This window comes from Piliocolobus tephrosceles, chromosome 7, assembly GCF_002776525.5.
Source record: "Piliocolobus tephrosceles isolate RC106 chromosome 7, ASM277652v3, whole genome shotgun sequence".
Classification (NCBI taxonomy): Eukaryota; Metazoa; Chordata; class Mammalia; order Primates; family Cercopithecidae; genus Piliocolobus; species Piliocolobus tephrosceles.
In genome coordinates, this window is record NC_045440.1 from 144,363,671 (window position 1) to 144,383,791 (window position 20,121).

The 20,121-nt window shown below is 38.8% G+C and overlaps 1 protein-coding gene across 7 annotated transcripts in view; it reads right to left on the reverse strand.

Annotated features, from left to right (window-relative positions):
- Positions 1-20,121, reverse strand: part of PTK2 (protein tyrosine kinase 2) — a 362,172-nt gene that overhangs the window by 236,003 nt on the left and 106,048 nt on the right. For all 7 annotated transcript variants that reach the window (XM_026454573.1, XM_026454578.2, XM_026454577.1 and 4 more), the window contains one exon: positions 9,952-10,178. In XM_026454573.1, coding sequence (XP_026310358.1) covers positions 9,952-10,146 — 195 coding nt within the window. In that variant the 5' untranslated portion in view covers positions 10,147-10,178. The remainder of the gene's footprint in view (positions 1-9,951; positions 10,179-20,121) is intronic.

Genomic DNA, 20,121 nt, shown 5'->3' on the forward strand with positions numbered 1-20,121 from the left:
TGCTGCTGTGCTCCCGATACTGGCACCTGGCATGTGGCAGACCCCCCAGGGCACTGAGTGAATGTAGTGGTAGAGTCCATCTCTCTTTCAGACAACTCGATCCCAGGTACAAAGTTGTTTATCAAGCACAGGAAGTGGCAGAGAGAGGGACAAAGGAAGGGAGTAAACATGGTATCAAGAGAGAAAGCATGAACAACAGACCAGGCTGGAAGAGTCAAAGACAGGTTCATAAAGATGATGAATTCTCATCAGGACAGGAAGGATGTTTACAGCCTACATACTCCTATGTGGAACTGACAGAAGCATAAAATGTCCTTCCTGGCTTTTTGATCCAAGGCCCAGAATTCATGACAGGGCCACTGTAAATGATAGTACCCTACCTACACAAGGATGTCCAGCCGAGGGTGAAGAGTCCACATTCTGGTCTTTAAACCTTGTGCTCTGGGGTGGGGAACTTGGCTAGAGAAAGGAGCACCTTTTAACAGTTCTCTCAGAAGTGACTTCTGCAGCTTCTTGCCAACATACAAATCCCTGAACTATAAAGGATGGAAGCTAGCACCTCTGTGAAATTCCCACAAAAGCTCCTGGTTCCCTCTCCAGCTCTGCCAGGTCAACACCTGGTACACACCAACACTAGTTACCCTTGGTAAAGCACAGGTCAGTAAGTCTCCTTGCTCCACAACTCACTACTACTACCAATTCAAGAGGCAGCTCTCTCTTGTTAGAGCTGCGATCAATATCTACACTGGTCTCTAGATATCTGCCTCAGGTCACTTAGTCTATCATTCCATAACCTGATGTTGAATATAAGGCAGTGAGGAACACAAATCATTTCTTGTAATTGTCACCATTCACATCCTAAGAAAAAGCCCAGCTTCTCTGGTTGCCTTCTGTAGTGACCCCATGAAAAAGTCACTTCATCTCCTCTGAACTCACAGCACACATATAGGAGACCTGCAGCAAACCAGTCTCAAAGAGGCTTAGCCCAGAACTGTGGTATTTGTTAGGGAAAGGCAGGTTTCTGTCTTGGAGTTTTACAGAACAAAGAGAATCTTATTCCATTCACTTGATCATGCTGCCTGAAGAGACTGAGAGTGACTTCAAGTGTGGATTTGAGTAACACTGCCTTTGCATACAGTAATACCTCATGAGTAAACCAGCTTTCAATTTTCACTCTCCATGGAATAGTGAAAAGCAATAAACACACAGATATTACCTTCTGTTTCATTTTTTGCTTTCTCATTATGCATTCATATTGCACTCTGTCCTACTGCTCATTCTCTAGCACGCTTATAGATTTCTCTGGGTAATGGAAAATATTAAAAATATACAAAGTGCTTAAATATGTGGTGCTAAATGTATATACTCAGTAACTTAAGTAATTTTGAGAACTAAATATCTGGTCTGGATAACTCAACAAATAATTCTGAAAACTAGGTATTTAGTGAGGAATGTAAACTCAACCAACCCTACAGTGCTGCTATATGGAAGTGCCCCATTTTCCTATCACACACATACATTTAGAATAAAAATGACTGTCTCTGAAAAGATAACAGGACATGGGTGTTTAAAATGCCACTAAAGGTACCAGAATTAAATTTAAATTTCTCATCGTGGCTTTGAAGACACATCTGTATGGTCCTATGAAATACAAAACAACAAGTTGGCTACTCTGAAACCTGTCTCTCACATCCCAAGTGTCAGAAATACACAACTTTTCTGATTAAATTCTCATATAGACATTCATGGTAAAAGAATTCTTTTTTTTTTTTTGAGGCGGAGTCTCACTCTGTCACCCAGACTAGAGTGCAGTGGCGCGATCTCAGCTCACTGCAAGCTCTGCCTCCTGGGTTTACGCCATTCTCCTGCCTCAGCCTCCCGAGTAGCTGGGACTACAGGCGCCCGCCACTTCGCCTGGCTAGGTTTTTTTTTTTGTTTGTTTTTTTTTGTATTTTTTAGTAGAGAGGGGGTTTCACTGTGTTAGCCAGGATGGTCTCGATCTTCTGACCTCGTGATCCGCCCGTCTCGGCCTCCCAAAGTGCTGGGATTACAGGCTTAAGCCACCGCGCCCAGCCGAGAATTCTTTTTAAGGTTAAAATAAAAGAAGCCAGTGTTCACATCATGCCTGTATCTTATCAGGAACATAACATTAAATGTGCAAGGTCATTTTACTACTGATGAATAAAGATTTCCTTGTTCTGAGGGAGAAAGGAAGGTGTAATGAAAATACTGCTATGAACATTCTTCTAGCTGTCATCAAAGGTAATTATGACCACTGCATAGAAACAGGCAAAATTTCCTTTAATTGAAACATTTTGATAAGTACAACCAAACTTCCTGCCCATCAACAAAACTATACCAATTATACTTGATGCATAATGTTACAAAGTATCATTTATCTCACATTAATAATGAGTGAAATTAATCTTAGGATGATCAATTTGATGACCAAAAAAAACTCCCACAGGTATTTTACTGTTGTTATGATGGTCTAATTTCCCTGATTACTCACTAGTGAGATGAGGTCATAGTTTTGTTCATTTCTGAAAGTTTTTATTATTTTGCTTGGTTCCATCTAGCCACTTACCTTTGAGATAGTACTTTCAAACAAATGACCTTCACCACTGTTCAAAATAGGTCACATGACTCTTTCCTCCGTGTTCATTCTTTCATGAATGTTCATTCATTTATTCATGAACACCTGAAGTGCCCACTACATGCATGATGCTAGTGACACAGTAACGGTTAAGATGCAATCCTGACCCTCAGATGTCTTCGAGTCTCACAGGACAAAGACATGACAATGAATATGTGCAAATGAATATTAAGTGGTTTGTGGGGAGAAAGGGACAAAAAGGGATATTTTATATTTTTAGCTATAGCCTCACACTTAATTTTCAGATTTATTACTAGAAGAGATATCTGAAGCAACACACATTGATGACACAGTTCATCTCCTTACTACTTCCTAAGAATTACCAAATATAATCATCATTACTGATTCTTCTATAGTATAGTTTCTTTTTCTCATTGTGTTTCTCTTCAGGTACTCTTCAGCTTTAGAAAACCAAGGGATTCCTATCATTCTTCTTGGAGGCTTTCATCACTGGGTTATCAAAAAACAAGATCCAGAAATTCAAATCCTGTTCTCCAACACCTAGTACAGTTCCTCCTCTTGGTCCAGTAGTAAACTAGGAGTCCTTCTAAAAGTCTTCTAAGACAAAGAATGGACTTTTTTATCTTGATGGTCCACGGTCACTGTATTAGTTCCCTATTACCTCTGTAATAAATCACCACAAATTTGGGGGCTTAAAACACAACAAGTGCATTACCTTTTAGTTTTGTAAATCACAAGCATGAAATGGGTCTCACTGGCCTAAAATAATGGTGTCAGCAGGGACGTGCTGTTTTCTGGAGGCTCTTAGCTTGTTCCAGCTTCTACAGGGCACCTGCACTCCTTGGCTCACGGTCTTCTCCTTCCATCAATGTTGCATCTCATCCTTCTTTCATATTCACCTCCCACTGACCACAGTAATAAAAGGCCCACTGCAGTAAAGGACTCATCATCCCCCCACCTTCAGGTCTGTAGCCTTAATCACGCCTACAAAGTACCTCTGGCCACGTAACAGGACATCTGCACAGGTTCTGGGGATTCGGATGCAGGCATCTTTAGGAGCCAACATTCTACCTATGGGAAATCACTACCTCAATCACTATCTCTAAGGATTTTGAAATCAAAATGTTTTTCTTTCTCGTGCTCTATTAGCTTAGGTTCTCCTCAACACAGCTTTTATGCTTTTTCTTAAAGCTTTCCTTTCAAGCTTTCTTCCTAGATGATACTTTCTATCCTGTAAAGGAAGAGTTTAATTTTCTAAGACCTTCACAGTCCTTTCTAGAATCAAAACTATTTGAATTCATAATAATGTTCAATTAATTTTTATTAATAATCAATTACTTGTTTTAAAATGTTTTTAAATACACATTCACTGCTCCTCTATCAGAGAGAACAGCTTACACTTCTAACACACATGAAGTGTGCAGTGACGACACCTAACGATAAACACTGAAGACCATTGGACTGCTCTGAAAAGTCCTCCAGGCGCCTCCCTATGGCCGAACTCAGGGAAAATTCCCTGAAGAATTCCCTTCCCCTACAGATACCAGTTGTTTATAGCACAGTTTGTTCTTGCAGAATCCCAAATTGCTGAAAATTTTCCCATTCCCATCAGAATGATGATTTTAAATTGAACACAATGTTACTTCCCATTGCTAGTCCTCTCACTACCAGCTTGGTAACAGTAATTAGTATTAATCCAACCCAACACACCTATATTTTAGCAAACTATATGAACTGATTTTTTTCCATTTACAATTATTACAGATTCAGATTTACCAGCCATTCCCTACTGGCTCCTGAGTAGTACTGAAACCTGTGGCTATGCTATATATTTAGAAAAATTTGATGTACTAGTCAGAAAAATTTTAAGGTGTTTTGAATGTGATAGGAATACTGTCCAAGAACTCAATGGTGGTGCAATCTTAAGCAGCATCATATGGTATTTGCCCAGTACTTGCTTGGTATATGGGCATAAAATTATTTGTTCTCATCCCCATAATGTCTTTCTAAAAAGTAAGCTAGGTACAAAGATTTGATAGAGATATCAGTAAAGTGGGGTATCGCTTGGAATAGGCATAATCTTTGGCTATTAAATCAATATATTTGTGGTTGTCAATTAAGGCTTTCTACTTCTGTGGCCAATTCTCCCAACATATTTCTGTCAGAAATATTCCATTTCGCCTTGGATGCCATATAGTCATTCAACAAAAGTACCTATACCTACTGAGCACTTGCTGTTTGCCTGCTAGACATTGTTGAAGACGCTGGCAATAATACCATGAAGTACAAAAATCCCTGATGTCACAGAACTTAAGAAGTTGGGGAAGAAAACAGCTAATAAATGAGCAAACAAATCAAGTACAAGACAATGTCAATAATAATGATCTGAAGAAAATAAAACAATGACAGAAGAACAGAAATGGTGAGCCATAAGGGAGCATTCTTAGACTGGGATGTCCCTGGAGGCAGAGTTAGTAAGGGCAGGGTGAGAACAAGCAAGAAGCCAGATCCTGTAGGTCCTTGTAGGCCACAAAAGGAATCTGGCTTTTAGTCTGGAAGAAATGGGGAACTCTTGGGGGGGTTTTAAGCAAATCACTGATTCGGTGACTGGCATGTTAGACAAACAGGAAACAGAAAGAAAAAGTAAGTGACTAGGACAGAAGGTGACAGGGCACGATGGGATGGGGTGGGGGAGATGGGTGAGACTCTCGAAGGATCATGTTGACTAAATGAAACCAGGTTCTGAGTGGAGGAGTGAAGTACTCCGGCTTTCATCTCTCCAGGATCATTCTGGCTGCTGGGTTATCAACAGACTAAGGAGAGCAAGTAGGGAAACAAGACGTCAGTTAGGATACCATGCCATAATGTATGGAAGAGACATTTTAAGGCAGCTACTGGAGAGGAGCTCAAAGAAAGGGGTAGCAGTGGAGGCGATATGAAATGGGTAGGTTCCGGATACATTTGTGAAGATAATGTGGACAGGATTAGCTAATGTATTGGATATGGCTTGAGAGCAAAAGAGGAATAAAGGATGGTTGCAAATGGATCTAAGTGACTAAAAGATGAGGTAACCCTTTGACAGGAGCACTGGGTGGTTATTTTGTAGCAAGAAGTTTACAGACAGAGAAGTGAGGTACAAATGCTGGGGAAAGGGAAGACATAGAAATGTGTGGACTTTTTCAAGTGCTGCAGTTCATGAAAGTGGAGGAGGTATGAAATGGTTGTCTAGGAGAGAACAAGATGGAGGGATACAGCTTGACAGCTGGGTAGCACTAAGGTTGCAAATCTAGAATGAGACCAATCACAGGATGGCGACAGACGGAGAAAAGGCAGAAAGTTGGATTAAATCATGGTGGTAGATTCAAGAGACTACAGGGACATTAAGAGAGGTACAAGACAGCATACAAGGCAGCAAGTATGACAATGGACCACTGTCTCTTGCATCCTGCTACAGTATCTTCTGGGCTCGCTTTTTTCCATGCAGAATTATATCATCTAATTGTTTTTTCAAAGACAGCCCATGTTATTAGCTTTCCATGTCACTACTTCTCTGCAGATACCTTCATTTCACATTATCTTGATTCACAGTTTATCAGATATAGACTTCTAAGGTACACGTTATTTTCCCTGAGTCCTTTGAAGATACTGTTCCAATATCTTCTTGCATCCAGCATTGCTGATGAAAAGTCTGGTGTAAATGTCATTCTTTCTCCTAAATAGGCGATTTCTCCAGTAGAATTTGGAATTTTATGTCATTATTTTTCTGAATTATCACTGCCATGTTTCTAGATGACTGGTCTTATTCAACACTGTATAGCCTGAGTTTCTCTTGGCTGTTCTAGATTGACCCCACGCTTATCTCTAGGGCTGCCCGAAGCATGGTACTGACACTTGGCCAAAGCTATGGCAAAGATAAGTGATGTCTGTGATCATGAGATCCTGAGCTGTTTGAGGGGTAGAATATACCAGTTTGTCAGTGCGATTTTGTAATAATAACTGGACTGACACGGTGTATCTGATTTTGGCAGTGCCTGGGGAGGTCCACAGGTTGAGCCTGGCTATGTAGATGGAGATGCTTGTGTGACCCTCTCACAGATCCCTACCACTTCCTCATACCAAGGTGCTTCACACATAAGCCAGTAATGGTTTCACATCTACAGAAAAATCATGTCCAAGGCCAAGAAGCCTGGACCCAAGATCTCCAGATCACTTCAATGAGTATCATTTTACTACTGTCGCTGTAATGGACATTGCCTATAAACAGTGAAATCTTGTGAATCTTTTCAACAACCAAACATTAATTAACATACAATTAGCACACACAACTGTAAAAGCACTAATATTTATTAAGTGAAGCATGAGAAAGCCTCTACAATGAAATGTTACAAAAATCCAGACATTCTTGGTGAAAACAAATCTTTAAACTCCTCAAAAGGTTTTGGTTTTTCTGATCCAAGCAGTCTTTCTGAGAATTTGCTTTCTATAGAGCTCAACTGTCCAGCAGAAATATAATGCAAGCCATGTAATTTTAAAATGTCTAGTAGCCACAGTAAAAAATAAACAGGTGAATTCAATTTCAGTAATATAGTCAACCTACTATATCGAAAGTATTACCATTCAACATGTAATCATAACACATTGATGAGATATTTTATTCTGTTTTCTTACTCTTTGAAATGTGGTATATATTTTTATACTATAGCACATGTCAATTCAGACTAGCCATATTCAAGTGCTCAACAACTGGACATGGCTACGATAATGGACAATGTAGCTATGAGTTTAAGACTGAATCGAATTATTCACTACCTGAATAATGATAAGCCGTATCATTTCAGAAAATAGTTGTGTGGCATCCCCTTTGATGCTATTCAGTGGTCAGTTTCTTTCTGACAAATAATTATACTTAGATTCTTTACTAATCTAATTCTTCAATCCAAATCCTACAATCCCTACTTCCTGTTCTAAGGTCATTAGGCCTTCAAATGCTGTCATGTTTCTTCCATTTTTCTCTTTCCCGACAATACTCTGTAACCACAATGTTCCTTTGTCTGATACCTCTTATGTTCTTCAGATGTGCAAATCTACTCATTAATTTACAATTACGATACTGCATTTTCAAATGTTATAGCATTAAAGCATTCAGTGGAAGTGGGTTATGAATAACATCCAATCTTCCATTACAGTGACTCAGTATCATGAGAACCTCATGCTATCCCAGGAAAGGCTATGGTGAATTCAACGCCAATTGTGATTTTTCTGCCTCAATTTGAAAATCACTGACTGATGATTTGCCAATTACTGTGACATAAAACACCTTGCTTGTGGTCACATAGATTTGATCAGATTGATATTCACAAGTCTGATAAATGAGTTCTGATAACTTACGCATTTGTATCTGATGTAAATTTTTCTTCACAATATGAATGTATGACTAGGAAGTTTTTAACACTGGCTACAGGCTGACATGCCTGCAGTGACACTGGCTCTATGGTAGTAATCCCCTTACATGAGGAGAGTTTGATACTAAAACCATGGCACATCTGTTACAATCTTTCCTAGGTGAGTTTTCTGATGTAAGTCTTGAACATTTTTTCTAAATGTCTTGTCAAATTCATAATCTTTGAAAGGTTTGCCTCCTGTATGAATGCTCTGAAGTCCATTAGAGCTGATACAATGGTTTTATTGAAGAGTCTCCTCATTCATTGTATCTGAAATCTACAAAGACTAGAATATACACTAAAAGCCTTACATCAAGTTACATCTACAAGATTTCTTTCCAGTATGAATTATCTGATAAACCTTATGGCAGGACTCTCATTTCAGGCCTTTCCACTAAATGACAGTGTTTATAAAGTTAAAAGTAAAACACAGAAGCAGAAAAAAACAGAAAAAGCAAAAAAGCTAACCAGCTTCATAAAGAGTTTGTAAAAAAGAGGCTATCATATTTTTAATAATCCATTTGAAATAGTTTGCTAATATTAAAATTTAGAGGTAACAAAAAATTATGTAAAATTTATATACAAGACTTTAGCCTTAAATCCTTTTTCTTTTTTTTTTTTTTCTGAGACAGAGTCTCGCTTTGTTGCCCAGGCTGGAGTGCAGTGGCGCAATCTCAGCTCACTGCAATCTCTGCCTCCTGGGTTCGAGTGTTCCTCCTGTCTCAGCCTCCTGAGTAGTTGGGACTATAGGCGTGTGCCACTACGACTGGCTAATTTTTGTACTTTTTGTAGAGATGGGGTTTCACCATGTTGGCCAGGCTGGTCTCGAACTCCTGACCTCAAGTGACCTGCCCACCTTGGCCTCCCAAAGTACTGGAATTACAGACACGGACCACTGTGCCCGACCTTTAAGCCTTAAATCTAAATTCTACCAATCCCTTTGCTTTGGTTAAAAATAATAAGGGCATGTAAGTTAGAGAGTAGCGAATTAATTAATTCAGTTACTGTAAAAAGAAAAAGAAAAAAAGAAAGAAAATAAAAAAGACGTATCTAAACTTCCCTGTCACGGAAACTTCTACTCCTTAAAGATGAATAGAGACTAGGTGGAGAGGGGAAGAAAGAAGAGGTATTTAACACTTCACCAAAGCAAATACTGAACATTTTAATACTGAACTCAGCTTTCTGAAATCACAGTGCTACCTTCTCATTCCCCACTTTCAGAGAGATGTAGTTCCCTTTGCCTAGCATGCTCTTCTCCCATAATTCTGTATTACTATCTTTACTCACTTCCCAGACCCAAAGGAAATACTTTCCAGTACTCACTTCTACATTTAAAAGGTATTATTCCTCCAAGCTTCCAAAACAACCTCCCGTGAGGCATTTCTGCACTCCAATCACATTCGTGATGTCTCTCTCTCTACAGGCTCTAAGCTGTAAGATCAAGGACTTCACAGGGACCTTTTACATCTTCAGAACCTAGCACAGTGTCTGACACATAGCATATGTTCAAGAGCTTTAAAAGAAATTATCCTATCTGAAATCATGCAAATACCTTCAAAACTACACTTTCTAGAAAAGTAGTTTATTTCTTGAGTTATTAGAGGCTATTTTAGTTGCACTGTTTCCTAGTACTCACCCAAGAGTTTAAAAAAAGAAACCTAGGAGGGAAAAATAAGTCAATGGCATTTTATGACTACTTTTCTAAGAAACTTTACAACAATTAGAACTCTGGTCAGTCACATATTAACTAATAAATCTTAAAAACAACGTTTCTGTAATATGAAAAGTCCCTGATAAGTTAAATGAAAATTATTACACTATCTTTTTTCATACACGCCATTAAATTTTAACCTAAATAAACATTAAAGATGTTTCATGGAAAAAAGTACTTACCCTGACATCAGTAGCATCTCCATGCCTGATAATACTGGCCCAGGTGGTTGGCTCACTATTGCTTTCAAAATAATGAAAGACCTTTAATACTCGCTCCATTGCACCAGGAGAACGTTCCATACCGGTACCCAGGTGAGTCTTAGTACTCGAATTTGGCGTGTGATTCAAGTTGGGGTCAAGGTAAGCAGCTGCCATTATTTTGCTAGATGCTAGGTATCTGTCATATTCTGTTAAGAGAACAAAATAATTTTTCGTGTATAATACTTGAAATCTACCAATTACAATGTGATATGTTGATGTTTATATGAAATGTCCTATACTCTCTCAAGTTATATGCAGAAGGAGCCTGAGGAGAATAGAGACCTAACCCACTAAAATAATCGCTATCTCTTCCCACACCCAGAGTAGGACCTGATTTACAGAATAAATATTTGTTAAACAAATTATTAAAAGGCCAGGACTCCAATTTCAGCTGAGTCAGAAAGTATCTGCAAACAATATAACACCCCCACCCCCACCCCTTTTATTATCATAGCCTTTAAATTTGTTGGAAAATCTCATAGCAAAGCCAAATTTGTGAATTTGCTGCCTACTTTGGAAAACTTTTACCTAAGAGAAAAGTTTTTTCTTCGTATAATACAAATTCAATGAATACTCATTACATATACTACACAATGGTGATTAATAACACTATAATTAAAATAAGGTCCCTGGCTTAACCAACTCACTGTTAACGGGAGAATCAGACAGAGAGCAACTGAAAACTAAACGAAAAAAGCATACACAATTAAATTTTTTAAGTGTGATAAAGAGCTTCTATTTGAGTGTGAAGAAATAGCCTGCACAAGCCTGAACACCCACTGAGAAAAACGAAAATCCAGATTAAAAATCTTTTTAACCCAAACAATGTTCGAAGGGCTCAAGACAAAGACATTCTGAGGCAACCAAGACAATGAGTGACACAGATGAAGACAGGAAATGATACTTAACAACTGGCTGCTTTTTCCTACAGGGCATTTGCCAGTTCTGAGCCCTTCAGAGCTTGAAGGGCCAGGAAAAGTCTACTAATGGGAGAGAAACCAGCAGAGCTTTTGGCAGCAAGAGATCAAATCTTGGATTCTGGTGAGAAGGAAGGGTGGAGGCTGTGTCAAACACTGCGGGTTGTCTCCTGAAGACAGTTACTGAATCCTGAACCTGAGCTGAGAAGGAGCCTCTCAAAACAGTGAAAGCATTTAGAAAACAGGAATAAGACCTCAGGAATAAACCAGAATAGTATCAGGACATCCCCAGGCTTGCAATGAGAACAGCTGGGTGCAGAAGCAAAGGGAGCTTTGTAAACCTGGAGTACAATACCGGCTCAGATCCATCGTGGTAGGCCAGGTATGGCTGCTCATGCCTGTAATCCCAGCCCTTTGGAAGGCTGAGGCGGGAAGACTGCGTGAACCCAAGAGTTTGAGACCAGCCTGGGCAACATGACAAGACCTTGTCTCTACTAAAAAATACAAAAATTAGCTTGGGCGTGGTAGTGTGTTCCTGTAGTCCCAGCTACTCAGGAGGATAAAGTGGGAGGACACCTTGAGCCCAGGAGCTGGAGGCTATAGTGAGCTGTGACTACATTGCTGCACTTCAGCCTGGACCACAGCGTAAGACTGTCTCAAAACAAACACACACACAAACAAAACCACAGATCCAGCCAGGCACAGATGCTCATGCCTATAATCCCAACACTTTGGGAGGCTGAGGCAGGCAGACTGCTTGAGCTCAAAAGTTCAAGACCAACCTGGCCAACTTGGCAAAACCCCACCTCTACAAAAAAAATACAATAAAGAGCCAGGAGTTGTGGCGCAAGCCTGTGGTCCCAGCTACTTGGGAGGCTGAGGTGGAAGGATCACTTGAACCCAGGAGGGGAAGGCTACAATGAGCCGAGGTCGTGCCACTGCTCTCCAGCCTGGGGGACAAAGCCAGACCCTGTTAGCTCCCCACCATCTGCCCAGCAAAGAAAAGGGCCAACCCTCTGTTGGTAGCAAACAAAGCACAAATAACATCTTTTTCATCCAAATCACTTTCCAATTAGTTAAAAAAAAAAAAAAAAATGATATGACAGCACAGTAAAAGGAAAACCATAAACCAAGTCAAAAGATGCCAAAAACACAAAAGAAAAACACATGTACCAGATATCACAGAAATAAGCTAATACCCTACAATATATACAGAAACTCTTTTAAAATGAGGGGGGAAATGATAGAAAAGAATGCAAAAGATAATCCAGACAATTAATTAAAAAGATATACCAAGTGTAGGCAAGGATGTGAAGAAACTGGAACCTTCCTACATTGCTGGAAGAGTATTAAATGGTACAACTGCTATGAAAATAGTTTGGCAGCTCCTCAAAAGGTTAAACACGGAGTTCCCATGTGAACCAACCATTCCATTTCTAGGTAGACATACACCCAAAACAACTGAAAATGTATGTCCAAATAAGAACTCATGGCCGGCCATACTGGCTCATGCCTGTAATACCGCACTTTGGGAGACTCAGGCAGGTGGACTGCTTGAGCTCAGGAGTTCAAGACCAGCCTGGGCAACATGGCAAAACCCCATCTCTACAAAACCCACAAAAATTAACTGGGCATGGTGGCACGTGCCTGTAGTCCCCGCTACTTGGGAGGCCGAGGCTTGCTTGAGCCCAGGAGGTCGAGGCTGCAGTGAGCTGTAATCATGCCACTGCACTCCAGCTTAGGTGACAGAGAGAGACCCTGAGATAAAACAAAATGAAACACCCTTACATGTGAATGTTCACAGCAGCATTACCCACAACACTGAAAAGTGAAAATAACCCAAATATCCACATCCGTCACTGGATAAACAGATTAACAAAATGTGGTATACCCAACAATGAAATATTGTTCAGCAAAAAAAGAAATGAAGCACTGATACATGCTACAGCACGGGGCAACCTTGAGAATATTATATTACAAAGGAATCAGACATGAAAGATCACAAATTGTGATTCCACTTATATGAAGGAATACGCAAATCTATAGAGAAGAAAGATTGCCAGTTGCCAGTGGCTGGGGGTAGGGCAGAGTTGGGAATGACTGCTAACAGGTAAGGAGTTTCTTTTGGGGATGAGAGAAATGGTTTAAATTTTGATCATGGTGATGGCTGAATATACTAAAAAACATTCAATTGTACACTTTGAAGTTGTTAAAATGGTGAATTTTATGTTATGGGAATTTTACCTCTGTGAAAATACAAATATATAAACAACTGTCAAATAATTTTTTTAAAAAGGCATAGCAGTGCCCTGTCTGTTGGTAAGGATGTGGGGAAACAGGAACTCTCATACACTGCTCATGGGAATGTGAATTTTCTATTATATAAAGAGGAATTTGACAATAACAAAACTACATGTGCCTTCTGATCCAGCAATTCCACTTCTAGAAATTTATGCCAAAGATATACCGTTACAAACTAAACGTTTGTGTGCTCCCAAAATTAGTAAGTTGAGACCACACTCCCCAATGTGATGCTATTACAGGGTAGGGTCTTTTGGAGGTAATGTGGACTAGATGAGGTCATAATGGTGAGGCCCTCATGAATGGGATTAGTGTCCTTGTGAAAGTCCAAGAGCACGCTTCCTCTCTCTGCTCTCCAGAGAGATGCCTGAGCATCTAAGTCCACAGTCTGAAACCTGGAAAAAAGGGCCCTCAGCAGAACTCCACCATACTGTCACTCTTACCTAGGACTTCCAGCCTCTAGACCAGTGAGAAATAAGTTTCTGTTGTTTATAAGCCACCCAGTTTATGTATTTTGTTACAGTCATCCCAAGTGAAGAGATATATTTAACAACAACATGAAAATACGTATGCATAAGGTTATTCACTGCAGCCTTGCAAAGTATTAGGAAACACCTAAATGCCCATTCATGGGAGACTAATGGAATAAACTATGGTACATTCCCATGGGAGACTAATGGAATAAACTATGGCACATTACCATAATGGAATCTGTTGGGGGGTGGGGGGGAGGAGGAAAGAAGAGCCCTATAATTGACTAAGTATGATTTCCAGGATTTATTAAGTTAAAAACCCAAAGTGCAAATCACAGCCACAGCATACCTTTTGAATAAAATGGGGAAAACAGGAAAATACAAATGTGTCTGCTCATATGAGCAAAATAACTCCACAAAGTAGAAATGGGAGTCCAGTGAGATTGGTTACACATGGGAGAGGTGTGACCAAGATGGAAAGTGCAGGAATGGGGTGGCACTTCTGAGTATACAAGAATACACCCTTATAACTTTTGGTACCCTATAGAAGATCCGAAGAGCACGATGAACAAATCTGATCTAATCGACACTATACCTAATAGGATAATACATCATTTTTGCAAGTACACAAGAAATATTTTCTAAAGTTGCCCATATGCTGAGTGAAAGAGCAAGATTCAATAAATATCAAGGGACTAAAATTATTCAAAGTATATTCTGTGTCTAGCATTAGGCTAGGCAACAATTACAAAATAACTAGAAAATGTTCCATTGTCAGGAAATTAAGCAGTGTATTTCAAGTAACCCTTTAAGTCAAAAAGAGACTCAAAAGTATTTTGAATTAAATAATACACTGAAAAGAAATATCAAAACTGTGAAAGTAGACAGAGCTATGCTTAGAGTAAAATCTGTATGTTTGGCAGGGCACAGTGTATCATGCCTGTAATCCCAGCACTTTCGGAGGCTGAGACGGGAGGACAGCTTGAGGCCAGGAGTTCAAGACCTGCCTGGGCAACACAGTGAGATCCCTACAAAACAATTTAAAAATTAGCTGGGCATGGTGGTGTGTGCCTGTAGTCCCAGCTCCTTGGCAGGCTGAGGCAGGAGGACTGCTTAAGCCCCAGAGCTTAAGTTATGACTGTATCACTGCACTCCAGCCTGAGCAACAGAGCACAACCCTGTCTCCTTTAAAAAAAAAAAAAAATTACATATTTAAATTCATGTATTAGAAGTGATAGTTGAGTATCTCTAAGAATATACATCCGTGAAGGGGGGATGGTTAATTCACAGAAAAACAGAATGCATAACATCTAGTATTTGGTAGCACAACTAGGGATTACAGTCAACAAAAATGTACATTTAAAAATAACTAAGAGTATAATTAGAATGTAACACAAAAAAAATGAGAAATGTTTGAGGTGATGGATACCCCATTTAGCCTAATGTGATTATTATGCACTGTATGCCTATATCAACACATCTCATGTACCCCATAAATTTATATATATACCCACTATGTACCAATGAAAATTTTTTAATTTAAAAAAATGCATATTTAAAAGGACAACTTAAAAACAAAACAAAATCAAAAGTTACTCTTCTAAAAAACAAAACTGATACACCTCTCGAAAGACTGATCAAAGATAAAATGACTCAAGAGAAACTAGCAACATCAAGAATGGAGAAGATAATAAGAGGTAAGAGATAATGAATAATACAATAAGGGATTATTAATAACTTTATGCCAATGAATTTGAAAATTTAGATAAGCACAATTCCTTGCAAAACACAACATAGCAGAATGAAACAATATAAAATGAAACTAGACTGTTCTATTTAAAACAGTTCATCTAAAATCCTCCCCACAAAGGAACATTTTAATTCTTTCAACAAATTAAGAAATGTTTATCTTACACAGTCTTAACAATTTGCAAAATTGTAAAAATGCAAAAATCTTAACAATTTGCATACTTAATCCAGCAATATTTTAAAGGAATAACAGAATAGAAAAAAGGTATTCATTCAAAAAGCAATCAGTGTAATTTACCACATTTTCAGAAAGAAGAGCCCGTTACCTCGATACACGCAGAAAACATACATGATAAAGTTTACCAACCACTCATGATAAAAACTCGTAGCAAACTAGAAATAGGATGAGATTTCATACATCTGATGAAGAGTATCTATATGAAATGTAAATACTAATGGGAAAAAATTTCCCCTCCCCAAACTGGAAATAAGACATGGATGCCCACTGTTACCACTTGCGTACAGCATTGTTGTAGTGGGAAAAAAATTTCCCCTCCCCGAACTGGAAATAAGACAAGGATGCCCACCATTACCACTTGTGTACAGCATTGTTCTAGAAGTCACTGCCAAGTACCATAGCTGCCCCACACCCCCCAAAAAAGGGTGGGGTAGTAAAACATAAAGGTTAGGAAAGAACAAATAAAACTATCATTTATCTTCAAAAAATAGGCCAAAACATTTTTTATAAGATAAACCTCTGTTACAATGTTACCAGAATGAAGCAGTTTTCAGAACTTAGCAAAAGAAAAAAAAATTAAAAAAAGAATGCTATTTTGTTTTACACTTTAATGTTTTATCTGCTTGTCAAAATCTGATCTGTGCTATAAATTCTCAAATAGGCAATATATTTGCCATCAGGCCTTCTTCAACTCTCTCCGGGAAGGTCTGTGCCTGATGCTGTTATCCTCCCAAGTACCCTGTTGGTGGCATTCACATGTCTTCATGTTTGTCTTTTTGTTGGTCTTGAGAGTTCTGAGATCCTGGCATCTGGGCACTCATCATGGGTTGGTCAGTTCAAAAAATGGCCTCATCTACAGAATGACAAGTTCCAAGAGTTGCTTTCTGCTACAATGACTATTCTGTTTCTACCAATTAACAGACTTCCCTGTGTTGTTTGTGTGGTTCTGTATTTGTTTCTGATCCATGGCTAAAGTTGAACAGCTGGGGCTGCCAATTCTTTGTGTGTCTCTAAATGAAGAATGTCTTTTACCCCCTCACCATGGAAAGGTAATCTTTTCACAGGGCTTTGTTTTTGTAGCCCTTCTGTTTCTGTGACCAATTACATTTTTAAAAACTTTTCAAGATTAATTACTCACAGAGATCTGCCACTTTTGCACAATACAGAATATCTTTTTCAATAAATTATCAAAGCAGAAATGAAAAGATTTTAAAACCAAAAACTGTTTTTACATGGCTTAGACCAGTACTTCTCATCTGTGATGAAGAACCAGTTTTAATTTCCAACCTATCACAGACCAATTCTTTTGTAAAATACAATGAAAAGGAATTTCTAGAAAAATGAAGATTTTTTTTAAAAAAAGACATACCTAAGCCAAACATAAAATTTCCGTCATTAGAATCAATCGACATAAAATCACTATCAAATTGCTGTAAGGTGTCTAGATGCTTACACCAAATTTCCTTATCTTGTCCTAGGCTGTTAACAGTTCCAGCACCAACATTAGTCTGCTGACTACACTTTACTGAGTCCTAGCTCAGCCAGGCTGCCCAGTTTAAATCACTGTAGGCAAGAGACCAAATGCGAATTAGAATGGGAGAGAAGATGGAATGTCAATAATTTGCTGCTCAGCTGCCTACAACTTTAGTTCTCCCTTTAATTAACATAGGAAACATATCAAGGGTTCTCAGTGCCTAACTCTTTCTTCTTCTCTTGAAGAAATAGGGCAATTCCAAGTCCAGAGGTGAAGAAACAAGTATTAGTAAACTCTGGAGTTAAGCTCCAAGGCTCAACCCACAACCTGATGTAAATGCTACAAAGCAGCACATACAAAAAAGGGGGGAAAAAATGCAACGAACATAATAAACACCCTACTCTTTACTCCAGAATTACCTCATTTATAATTACTGTACATGTTAAGATCCCACCAAGAGAACAACCTCATTATGCTTTAAGTACACTTACCCTTTAATAAAACTTGAGACATTTGCTGAAGCTGTAAAGGGAGTGAGGGTGTCGAAAAGACGAGTAGCTTGCTGTTAGAATAAGTGAGAATAAGCAAAGGAATGCAAATTGAGACAGCTAAATTAAAAGAAATTACGACCTAACTTGAAGAGCTTTAAGAATCTGGGTAATAGGCCGGGCGCGGTGGCTCAAGCCTGTAATCCCAGCACTTTGGAGGCCGAGATGGGCGGATCACGAGGTCAGGAGATCGAGACCATCCTGGCTAACACGGTGAAACCCTGTCTCTACTAAAAAATACAAAAAACTAGCTGGGCGAGGTGGCGGGCGCCTGTAGTCCCAGCTACTAGGGAGGCTGAGGCAGGAGAATGGCGTAAACCTGGGAGGCGGAGCTTGCAGTGAGCCGAGATCCGGCCACTGCACTTCAGCCTGGGCAACAGAGCGAGACTCCGTCTCAAAAAAAAAAAGAATCTGGGTAATATTTCTAGTTAAAGTGACTCCTTAAACTAAACTGGTATGAAAGTTATCTCCTCAATCATTTTGGTCTTTTCTATAACACTTGATTTTATTTTCTCATAAAAAGCTAACCTAAATTTCCTAAATTGATTTTACTAGACAAAGTAGCTAACATTAAATTACTTAATGTTTAATATACCCTTTTTCCAATGTGACTTTGATACACTTTCTGTTAATACATGGAATCTGTATTTCCTCCCCTTGAATCTAGGTGGGCTTCTGACTCTGGCTAAGGGACTTTCTAGGCCAGGAAATAAAAGACAATTACCAAAAGAAAAATAAACCAAAAAGAGTTAACCAAGATTCCCTTGGTTTTCTTGAAACTCAGCCACTATACCCATTATTGCAGAAATACAAAGACTCTTAAAGAGACTACTATGAACAATATTTGCTAACAAATTAGAAAAGCTGGAAGAAACTGATAAATTCTTGGACACATACAAGCTATCAAGATTGAACCATGAAGAAAAAGAAAGCCTCAATAAGCCAATTAATGAGTAAATGATACAAGGTGTAATAAAGAGTCTCCCATCAAAGAAAAGCCCACAACCTGATGGCTTCACTGATGAACTTTACAAAAAATAGTTTAAGAAGTAATACCAATTCTACTGCGAACTCTTCCACTCAAAAATACTGAAGAGGGGAGAATATTTCCAAAATCATTTTACAAGGGCCGTATTACCTTGATAACAAAACCAGACAAGGATGCAACAAAAAAAGAAAACTACACGCCAACATCACTGATGAACGTAAACACAAATATCCTCAATGAAATACTAGCAAACTGAATTAAACAACACATTCAAAAGATCAATTACCATGATCAAGTAGGATTCATCCCAGGGATGCAAGGAGAGTTCAACATATACAAATCAATAAATGTGATATATCACATTAACAGAACAAAGAAGAAAAAACCATACGGTCTCATCTCAATAGATGAAGAAAAAGCATTTGATAAAATTCAACATCCCTTCATGATAAAAATTCCCAAAAAACAGGGTATAGAAGGAACATATCTCAAATAGAAGGCCATACACGACAAATTCACAAACTAACATCGAGCTGAGGGAAAAAGAGAAGGCCTTTCCTCTGTGATCTGAAACAATACAAGGATGCCCACTCTCACCACTTTTATTCAACACAGTACTGAAAGACCTGACCAGAGCAATTAGGCAAGATAAATAAAGGATATCTAAATTGACAAGGAAGATGTCAAATTAGTCTTGTTGACAGACGACATGATCTTCTATTTAGAAAAACCTAAAGACTTCACCAAAAAGCTTTTAGAACTGATAAATTCAGTAAAGTAGCAGGATGCAAAATCAACATATGAAAATAAGTAGCATTTATATACACCAACAACGAACAATGTATAAAATAAATCAAGAAAGCAATCACATTTACAACAGCTACAAAAAATATCAAACACCTAGGAGTCAATTTAACCAAAGAAGTAAATTATCTATATAAGGAAAACTATAAAACATTGGTGAAAGAAATTGAAGAGGGGCTGGGTGTGGTGGCTCATGCCTTAATACCAGCACTTTGGGAGGTCAAGGCAGGCGCATCACTAGAGGCCAGGAGTTCACGACCAGCCTAGCCAACATGGTGAAACCCCAACTCTACTAAAATTACAAAAATTTGCCAGGCATGGTGTCACATGCCTGTAATCCCAGCTACTCGAGAAGCTGAGCCACGAGAATAGCTTGAACCCGGGAGGTGGGGGTTGCAATGAGCCGAGATCGTGCCACTGAATTCCAGCCTGGGTGACGAAGTGAGACTGTCTCAAAAAGAGAAAAGAAGAGAAAGAAATTGAAGAGGGCACACACAACTAAACTGAAAACTATTTCATGTTCATGGATTGGAAGAAATAATATTGTTAAAATGGCAACAATACCCAAAGCAATTTACAGATTCAATGTTATCCCTA